At 39.4% G+C, this 10,628-nt stretch overlaps 1 protein-coding gene across 1 annotated transcript in view; it reads left to right on the top strand.

Annotated features, from left to right (window-relative positions):
• Positions 1 to 10,628, top strand: part of Ubr3 (Ubr3 ubiquitin ligase) — a 68,349-nt gene that overhangs the window by 41,995 nt on the left and 15,726 nt on the right. The window contains exons 10-20 of the mRNA XM_053753812.2: positions 796 to 977; positions 1,472 to 1,596; positions 1,948 to 2,090; positions 4,900 to 5,063; positions 5,437 to 5,588; positions 6,203 to 6,363; positions 6,939 to 7,140; positions 7,747 to 7,850; positions 8,913 to 8,987; positions 9,540 to 9,669; positions 10,017 to 10,123. Coding sequence (XP_053609787.1) covers positions 796 to 977; positions 1,472 to 1,596; positions 1,948 to 2,090; positions 4,900 to 5,063; positions 5,437 to 5,588; positions 6,203 to 6,363; positions 6,939 to 7,140; positions 7,747 to 7,850; positions 8,913 to 8,987; positions 9,540 to 9,669; positions 10,017 to 10,123 — 1,545 coding nt within the window. The remainder of the gene's footprint in view (positions 1 to 795; positions 978 to 1,471; positions 1,597 to 1,947; positions 2,091 to 4,899; positions 5,064 to 5,436; positions 5,589 to 6,202; positions 6,364 to 6,938; positions 7,141 to 7,746; positions 7,851 to 8,912; positions 8,988 to 9,539; positions 9,670 to 10,016; positions 10,124 to 10,628) is intronic.

Raw genomic sequence — 10,628 nt, 5'->3', positions numbered from 1 at the left:
GTGTTTTGGTATACGGATAATTTGAAACATGACATTAATCTATTTTCATAGGTCCAACATGTCCCACTGCTGGGCAATAGCCTCCCCACTCTCTTTGCATGTATCATGCTATTCCATATATTTTTTATCGAAATCTCCAAGTTCACCCTACCCAAGGACTGCCTCGTCTTCTGTGCCCCTCAGTAGCTATTAAACCCCCCCCCCCCCCAGTATTAAGAATGGATAATGAAATAATTTTGAAATGGATCGAGTAGAACATCTTTCAGTATGCATTCAAACGTGACCAGCTCAATTTTAAATTTAATTTAACGATAAAACCAATAGCCTAATTGCCTATCGGTATTAGCCGCGATGATTAATAATTTAGTAATTAAATTTGTACCTATAATAACTATATTGCTGCTATATAATATATAGTAGCATATATTATATTACTAATATAAATTGTATATTGTCCTCTGGACGTATCGCCGGTTGACTGTGAAAGATCCCTACATGGGATAACTCCGCTTTGTACATGTATTTTTCTTGTAATTTGTACAATAAAGTCGTTAAAATTTTCTTCCCTTTTATTTATTTATTTATATAGGCATACACAACATGACAAATTTTGTAAACATAGCTAGGAACTAACACTATTACTTACTTACTTAAAACTAAATATTACGAAAAAGTAAACAATTACACTTTTTAGTCTATTATTGTACCCCACTGCTGATAAAATGCCTGCCTTTGTTATTAATTCAATTCAATTAATTCTTACATACAAACTAATTAATTTATTATTTGCCACAGAGCCTGTTCTATGAGATCCTGGCCGGGATATGGGTGCGCAACGGCCTTCAGATCAAGGGCCAGGCGATGACGTACATCCAGGCCAACTTCTGCAACTCAATGGTCGACATGGATATCTATTGGCTGCAGATCTGCGCGGCGCACCTGCCGGCCGACCAGTTCATCGACATGTGTATCGATATGTTAGTTAAGCAATACAATACATAATGCTTTATTGCACAGTTTGGGTATACACGTGAAAATGTTTTATACATACGTATGACTTAAAAGTTAATGTATGTATAAAACAATTATCGCTGTGAATTGTTCCAGACATTATTATTGAAGAGGAAAAATAGTAGTGCGGAGTTACAGTTTCCCTTAACGATCCAGTGTTGTGGTGTCCATGAAATTATTAAAATTTTCAATTATATACTACTAGCTGTTCTCCTGGGCTTCGCTCCCGTGGGAATTGTGTGTCTACCAGTGTATTAAATTTCATAACAATCCTTCTAGTATATTTTGAGTGAAAGAGTAACAAACATACAAACACACATATATCCTCACAAACTGTCGCATTTATAAGTAGGATTTACCGTGTAAAGTAAAGCTAATAGCATTTCAAAACAAAAACTGTTTTGGCCAAAAAGTTTTTTTTTACCATATTTGTGTTTATTATATCATGTTTTGGATATAGGTTCGGCGTCCGGGAATGGCTGAGCATGCTCCCGATGTCCCCGGTTCAGGCGGCCGAACAGGACGCCATGGTGGAGGGCCTGTTGACCTTCCTCGCCATCCTCGTCTCCTCGCAGACCAACCTCGGTGAGATAATATGGAAAATATTTTTTTCAAGTGTCTGTAATCTTACAAGTTACATTTCACCTACTTCCGCTTGTCCAGTTGAATTTCTCTACGTCGCCTCAATTTCTATGATGCGTTCTTATTAGCGTGACCTGACGATGTACCCAACTCCTAAAGCTACTGCAGGGACATTTGTGTTTTTGTCACGCGTTGAATATATAATATACCGTAGATGTTGTTGAATAGAGGGCACCAATCACAAGAAGAAGAAGAAGATTAAGGTTTAATCGCTCAAGAGCTGACAGAGCTCGAAATAAATTGCTATAAAAGCAATGGACAAAAGAGAGATAAAATTATGTGTTTTCTCCCCAGGCAATGACGAACTGACGCAGTCGCGTCTAGAAGTGAGCACCCTCCTCGCGGCCGGAGACAAAACACACTCGCAACTCCTAGAACTGATGCCTGAGAGGTCAGGCAACGCGCACACCAGGAACTTCGAAACTGTGCTCAAAGAGGTTTGTAATAAGGTTCATTGTTGTTTATAACTTGAGTTGTGAACAGGCATCGATCAATTAACATTATATAAATCCCACTCGCAACTGTTACAACTTGGCACACACCAGTTACTTGGAAATTGTGCTCAAAGAGGTTTGTAATAAGGTTCTTTGTTGTTTATAACTTGAGTTGTGAACAGGCATCGATCAATTAACATTATATAAATCCCACTCGCAACTGTTACAACTTGGCACACACCAGTTACTTGGAAATTGTGCTCAAAGAGGTTTGTAATAAGGTTCATTGTTGTTTATAACTTGAGTTGTGAACAGCCATCGATCAATTAACATTATATAAATCCCACTCGCAACTGTTACAACTTGGCACACACCAGTTACTTCGAAATTGTGCACAAAGAGGTTTGTAATAAGGTTTATCATTGTATAATCGACGAACTAACACAAGATAAAATGCAGTCAGCATTAAGGTTTATTTTTAAATATCCGACATTTATATTAATATTTATATTCATTTATAGTCATAAATAAACAAACATAATATCCAAGACATTTAGTCTTACGGGATTCGGCGTCCTCGTTACGGGCGTCATACGGGAACTTAATACAAGAATATCCATGCTATAAATCCATAGTGTTGCTAGTAGCGTGTTCATTTTAATTTGTAACATGACAACGTGTGTTGCTGGGGTTTCCCAGAATTTTTCAAATTCAAATTCAAATTGTTTATTGCTTCCTTAATGTCAAATACAGGTCTTCATTATAAAAATAGTAGCAATTAAGGACCCTGACGGGCGCTGCAATGGGAGAAGGGCCACATTTGTCGATGTTAGAGAACCTTTGTCAGTGTAAAGTGACATTATTAACATGAATAAATTTTATCTATTAAATTTAATCATTTTTGATAAGTATAAATTACTTCATGTTTCATCTTTAGGCATAATCTATTATCAGTCATACATTTTTGATAAGTCAATAATAATAATAATATTAATAAAATTAATGTCAAAAGTTCATCCTCAAGTAAGTATTTTAATTATTTGAATTAATTTTTATTGTGTAAATTTATCTTCTAAATATTCATTAATTGTGTAATAACATTTATTAATCAAGATTTCCTTAACTTTTTGTAAAAACGTTTTGATATTTTCTATTTCTCTAACGGCGTTTGGGAGTTGATTATAGATTTTTATAGACATTACTAGGGGGCTAGTTGAGTGGAGTCGGAGGCGTGAAATAGGCAGCTGCAACTTATTTTGATGTCTGAGTGTGTATTTGGTTACCATATCTTTCCGCGATTTGAAAAACTCGGGATATTTTCGGGTAAATTTGCATGCTTGTAGGATGTATATACACGGCAGAGTTAGGAGTTTGTGCTTTTTAAAATAAGGTTTGCAGCTGTCCGTTTGTTGTGTATTTGTAATTATGCGCACAAGTTTCTTTTGTAGGGTAAATATTCTATCACAGTCGGTTCCGTTGCCCCACAAAAATGTACCATAACTAAGCCATGAGTAGGCATAGGCGTAGTACGTGATAATTGCCGTTTCAGCGTCAGTGGATTTTTTTACCTCTCTGAGAGCATACGCGAACTTAGATAGTTTAGCACATAGCTTTTGGATATGCGACTTCCAGTTTATATGGCTATCTATGTTTAAACCCAGAAGAGTAAATTCATTTACTACCTCCAAGTTCATCCCATTGAAACTTATTTTAACATTTAATGATTGTTTTTGGTATGGATGGAAGACCATTAATTTTGTTTTTAAATAATTTATTTCTAAGTTGTGCTCATTCAACCAGTTTGACGTTTTTGTAAGAATGTTAATAAGTTGTTCGTGTAGATTTGTATTATCTTGAGCAGATGTTAGGATCGAAACATCATTATCATCAATTATTTATATATTATTTATTTTGATAACGAACACGAGCTGGGCATGCGTGATACTCGTATAACGGACAATGAATGCCTTTATTTGACCTCTTATCTATATCTGCCAATAATGTATGCATTATTTAGTTGATAACATAATATTGTGTAAATTTTCTGCGGTGTGCTGTTTCCGTGCTAGAATAAGACCCGCCTATGTCCTCCCGTTGATTGACAACAAAGTTTTGATTGTAAGTTGCAACCCAACTCTCTTTGGCAATGCTGTTTGCCAAAGAGTTGACAAGCGACCGATCTTAAAATCACAGCCGAATCCTGTGACAGACGGACAACAATTTAAAAAAATTGTTTTGGCTCCTATTAGTCCCATAAAAACCCCCCATAATTATTTTTGTTTAATATTCCTGTATTCCTGCGTACAGGCATACTTACAGTTTTATTATACGTAAAGGCAGTCAAGCACAGTCTGTTAAGAAAGTTAAGAAAATCGATTTTTGATGAACTACTGATTTTTCCATTGCAATACCAAATATAATGGTCAAGATTGGTTGATAAACACCACTGGGTGTTTATCATATTATATGTTGCCAGCCAACAGGAGACAACGCACTCATATAATTTCTTTACTTTTTTTTAGCATATATTGACGACCTCGGTGGCGCAGTGGTAAAGTTCTTGCCACTGAATCGAGAGGTCCCGGGTTCGATCCCTGGTCGGGTCTTGATGGAAAATGATCTTTTTCTGATGTGTCCGGATCTTGGATGTTTATCTATATATGTATTTGTTATAAAATATAGTATCGTTGAGTTAGTATTCCATAACACAAGTCTCGAACTTACTTTGGGGCTAGCTCAATCTGTGTGATTTGTCCTAATATATTTATTTATTTATATATTAGAAATAAAAATAAAATTAAATTGTTTACAGGTATCCTTATACCGTCCCCCGCCAAAAGGTTCTGAGAACTTGGAACAGGGTCTGTTCGTGCCCAAACCGATCGTGTGGGAGAAATATTACGAACCGCTGCACGTGCTGAGACGTGCCGTGCATCGGAGGGACTTTCACGCGTCTATGGACAGATTCACTGCATAGTGAGTTGTTTATTTAACACTTTGTTTATTATTTCGACTCGAAAAGAAGAAGCCAATGCCTCTTTTCTCAATTTTTTTTCAGGAGTCTACTGGAAGAAATTTCTATAGAAATAAGTAACACCTTTGTATTTAGTTTTCTATTTGTAAGTTATATATTTACACTGTTATGTTGTGTACTTACATAAAAAAAAAATAAGATTTGTCACTAAAGAACTAGCCTGGCTTCGCATAGCCACTGAGCTTAACTTATTGCGATACACGCACGCTCTAGTAGTATTTAATAAATCCTATTCTATTAATTTATACATTTATTTTAATCAATCAAGTGTTTCTGTTTCAATAAGGGGTTTAAATATATATTTTTTTCTTATAGTGTGCGTGAGAAACAAAAGGAAAATGGCGGCAACAGTAGCGGAGAAGGCGTGGCCAACAACGGCAGTGCGGCCGGCGCGTTGTGGCCGCCGCTGCGACTGCCGCAGGCTGGCCCGACCGGCGCCAGAGACGTCAGGGCTGTGTGCGCTTCAGGTGGGTCACAGCGGCTACATCTAGATAGATAGATAGAGACAACATGGCGGCGACTGCAGCGGAGAAGGTGCAATAACGTCGGTGCGGCCTCGGTTCCATCTCTCTAGATAGATAAAACTTTGTTACTACTTCGCACAATGACTAAAAGAAATACAAAAAAAGATTACGTATGTATGTATTTGTCATTCTTTCACGCAAAATCTACTAGACGGATTGTTATGAAATTTGGTACACGGGTAGAATATAACTTGGATTAACAAATAGGGTACTTTTTATCGCGAAATTCTCACGGGAGCGAAGCCTCATACTAGTATACATTTAGACTTTTTTTCTTTGAATCATTATTTTTTTTTATTAGCTATTTGAGTCATACTGCTGGGCAAAAGCCTCCCTTAACTTCTTCCACTCATTCTTATCCTTTGTGTTCTCTTGACATCATCAAAATCCATTGCCCAGTTGTCAAGATCTAAGCATACATAGGGATAGACAGACAGCGGGAAATGGTATATTTTGTACTATGTAATGATAGGCCGCGAAGTTGTACGGAAAGCTATTTGATATGAGAGGTGGTGTGGAGAAGTGGAGAGCAAAGAATAAGTTTGTCGGTGCCCCAGGAGTGCTGCACGGCGCGCTGCTGGGCGTGCTGCACCGCGGCGTGCACCGGCGCGCGCCCGACCTCGCGGCGCCGCATGCGCCGCCCGACCACGTGCTGGCGCTCGCCGTCTATCTGCTGCACGTTTGTGCTCATCTCACCGACGAACTCGGCTCCACTCATGTGAGTTTATCAATTTCCTTCTCAACCAACTAATCAAATCGGAGTTTGGTTACTTTTTCAAATGTCAAAAAAAAAAAACAAAATTTGATATTGTGCCAACTCTATAAGTGTATGTAATAAAGATGGTCTTAAGTACTTGTAACTTAATTATACCTTTTACAGATACTTGCATAATTTATCAAATCAATTTGTTGTAAGTGTATTTAAGGAGGTACTAATTATAAGGGAGAAACAAATCATTTTTATTGCCACAACAACGTTTTCATTCTTTGTAAATTTTTCAAATGGGCATCTTTATACTTCAAATTCAAAATTCTTAATTCAATTTAAATCATTTATTGAAGTCAAAAAATAACTTAAACTAAGTCTACTCCCGACTTCCAAAGCGCGAATGAAGAAGAAGCGGCGCAACAAATTTCACCGCAGCTTTTTTCTCCAAAGACGTCAATTAACAAATATAGGTCTTATACACAAACTTCTATTATTATATACTTAGTAATTTTTCTTTTTAAACTTAGTCGTCTTTACTTCTACATGCGCGTTTATTATAATAAGTGCGTGTTACGCATCGGTAGCGCGACGTGTGCGTAGCGGAGTGTGCGGACAGCGGGCAGCGGGCGCGCGTGTCGGGTGTTCCCTTACTCGGCGCCTTCGCCGGCGCAGCCGTCTGCGACAACGCGCGCACTGTCGTCGTCTGCGTGCCGCCGCGCGCGCCCAGCGACAGCGACAGCGACAGGGCGCAACCGCACCAGTATCCCGCGCATTATCATTCTGACAGTTAGTTCTAATGTATACAAACTATTCGTTCGCCGCGAACTTAGATCTCGCGAACACAATCAATGTTTTTACAAAATTGTGAATATTTCATAAACGACTTAACCGATTTTGATGCCTAACGAGCTTAAAATTCTATTGACAGATCTATACATACCTTTTAAATTTCATCAAAATCAGACCAACGATTTGAAAGTTATTGCGTTACATACAAAAAAATGTATTTTGCTCCAAGATGACTTGTAGACCTCGCTCGCTCGATCAAATATTATTTGTTTATGATACTACATTTTGTAATTTTTACAATGCACGGGTCTGAATTTTTCTTTATATGGTCTTATTTCCTCGTGGCTAAGGGACGTGGTCATTACGTAGAATGAAACACAATTTTCTTGGCACTATATTAGTGGAATGATTTGCCATTGCCCTCTACATTGCGCACACAAGTTAATCAACCAATGTGCAGATTTCCTCACGTTGTTTCCCTACACCGGAAGCAGGTGGTAGTCTATGAAAACTACTATACACGAGTCAGATTGTCGTGTGGCACGAGTGGAATTCGAACCTGCGACCTTTCGATCACCACAGACACGCATCAATCGTTCCCAGGCGACACGGAGTGGGAGCCCCCGCCGCGCCGCCCCCCCCCGCACAAGCCGGGCCAGCTCCCCCCCGCGGGCTCCACGCAGCTCGCTGTCCCGGCACCATTACAGGTATCATATTGTACTCTACACTCAACAAACAGAACGTCAACATGTACACTAATTCATTGCACACCGCCGCTGTTACCAAGCCCTAGAGGTTCATGCTGGGTAACTTGATGTGCTGTTGACTGTACAGCTTCCTTGTTTAAATTTTATTTTGTGTGTTGTACGAAATTGGTTTCGTAAGGCACATAGCACACAAGACCGGGAAAACGAAAGAGAGACAGACAGAAAGAGAGTTACTATTAGTTATTTATAGATTTCCATAGAAGTCTTTGGGAGCAGCCTGTGTCCAGCTGTGGACTCCTTGTGGCATGATGATAATAATAATAAGTTGTATTAAATGTACATTTGACGACTGTCGACATTTGACGACCTCCGTGGCCTAATGATCACCATGCCGGACTACTACGCTGGAGGTCCCGGGTTCGATCCCCGGTCAGGTCAACATGGAAAATGGTCTTTTTCAGATTGACCTGGATCTTGAATGTTCACCTATACATATATGTATATGTTATAGAATATAGTATCATTGAATTAGTATCTCAAAACACAAGTTTCGGACTTACGAGGGGAGGTCAAAAAGTTCGCGGAATAAAGGGGAAGCGGGTTGAAATTAAACACCAAACTATTTTTCCTTTTCTATATATTCTCCCTTAATTATAATACATTTTTCAGATCTCTCAAATAACTTATTTATACCCATGACTTTCAAACTTGATATATATACTCTTAATGAGGTGCTCAACTAGTAACTACCTGGACGAGTAAACCTACCCCCACCAACCCCTCCAATCCGCGAACTTATTGACCTCCCCTCGTACTGTGGGGTTAACTCAATCTGTGTGATTTGTCCTTATATATTTGTCGGAAATTCTTTAGATTTTCTGATGTTTCGACCTTTTCTATGAACTGTCAAAAAATGTTAGTGTCATATATCGATTCTACTAAAGCTTACACGTTTTTTTTTTATTTCAGTTTTAGTTTCCGTTTCTAATTTCCCTTTTCACCTTCTATAATAAGTTGTTTTGACGCGCGCAATATTTATTTTATTTTTATTTGTGTTTGCAGGTGGCCCGTGGAGATTCAATGCCAGACGACCAATCTGACGCGGGAGGAGACGCGCCGCGTATAAGAGCTTTAGAGGTGACTTTATTATCAAATTTACTTTATTTTGCGAGAGAATTTCTACGGTCGATAGACAGATTTGTAAATCGTACTATTACAACACGCACAAAATGAACAGAAAAACGACATATTCTTTACATATTAAAACACAGTCAGGAAACAATTAGCCTAATGCTCGTAACTCGGCGGTATGATTCTTTTACTTATCATATTACAACAGGTTTACCAAAGAACAACTGTGTTAAAATAATTTATGATTCAACTTCCCCACAAAATCATTAGATATGTCAACATCTGCTTTTTGATCGAATTCAGCCTTTTTAAAGCTCCGGCTATAGGAGCAAACCCATCTCAAAACGAAGGCGTGTCTTCAAACGAGTGGAGACGCAAAAGTAGGTAAGCGGCACCTGGGCTCCTACGCTCAACGGCTGAGGAAGGAACTGGGAAAACTTCCAACATTTTAAGGTTATTTTTACGCCGACCCCGGGGATCGCGGCGTCAGTCGCGTACACTAGGTACATGCGGAGATGAGAGAGTGAGAGAGAGGGAAAACCCGTTATTCATGTCCAGGACTCGCACTCACTGTCGTCGCTGGCGCTGCAGCCGCTGCAGCCGCTGTCGCAGCTGTCGGACGAGGCCGATGAGCGGATGACGTTGGCGCTCAGCGATGACGTCACGCCGCCCGTGTCCGCCGACTACGGTGAGTATCAAATAATTTCGTTCATTCATTGCCATGTCTTTCCAAATGTTTGAACAACATTTTGTCAAATAAAATCAAATAATTTATACAGATATTAGACATTCACAGGAACTTTTTCACGTCACCTTTTATATTATATAGTTGTTAAACTACCTGCATTACGGAACGACCACTGCTGAGAAGAAATGCCGAAAGAAACTCATTTGAACAGTGTTGGTCCGTCAATTTGATATTGTTGTTTCTATGGGATCTATTATTTGAGACACTTCGCACACATTTGTTGCCACAATAAAGAGTATTTATTTAGTAATCTTTCAGTGAGTTGATGAAAGACATTGTTTGAACAGAAATGTCGGCCCCTGAATGGTGTATAATGGGGCCAACCCCAGCGCTGCCCGCCCCGGCCTCGCTCGAGGACAGCCCCCAACAATCGCAACCCTCAACCAGCACACAGGTAAGCTTGGCTGCTCCTCGCCACACCTGTACTCGGCCTGACTTGATGCCAGCTTCTGATGAAGCTATTGAAGAGGCTCGGTTCTGGCAGGAATATATTTTGATAGCACCCAATAGAGCGTTGATTTGCCATCGACACGCGAAGAAGAAGAAGACTTGCGAGTTATGTAAAAGTTCAAGAGGAGCACGCTGGCGTTGTTCTTCTTCATAGTCGTATTCCTCGTCTCTGATGATCTCTGCTCGTGGTATTAAACACACGCGACAACTTTCTTGGCATTAATAATGGAGTGGTTTGCCATTGCCTTCTCCATTTCACACACAAGTTAATAATCAACAAGTGTGCAGGTTTCCTCACGATGTTTTCCTTCACCGGAAGCAAGTGGTGGTCGATGAAAACTACTATACATGAGTCAGATTGGTATACAAACTCATGTGGCACGAGTAGGATTCGAACCTGGGACCTTTTGATCCACAGTCGTGTTGACCATTACACCACCACTGGTGGT

The sequence above is a fragment of the Plodia interpunctella genome, chromosome 13, assembly GCF_027563975.2.
Source record: "Plodia interpunctella isolate USDA-ARS_2022_Savannah chromosome 13, ilPloInte3.2, whole genome shotgun sequence".
NCBI classification, from domain to species: domain Eukaryota; kingdom Metazoa; phylum Arthropoda; class Insecta; order Lepidoptera; family Pyralidae; genus Plodia; species Plodia interpunctella.
This window is presented reverse-complemented; position numbering and strand designations above follow the sequence as displayed.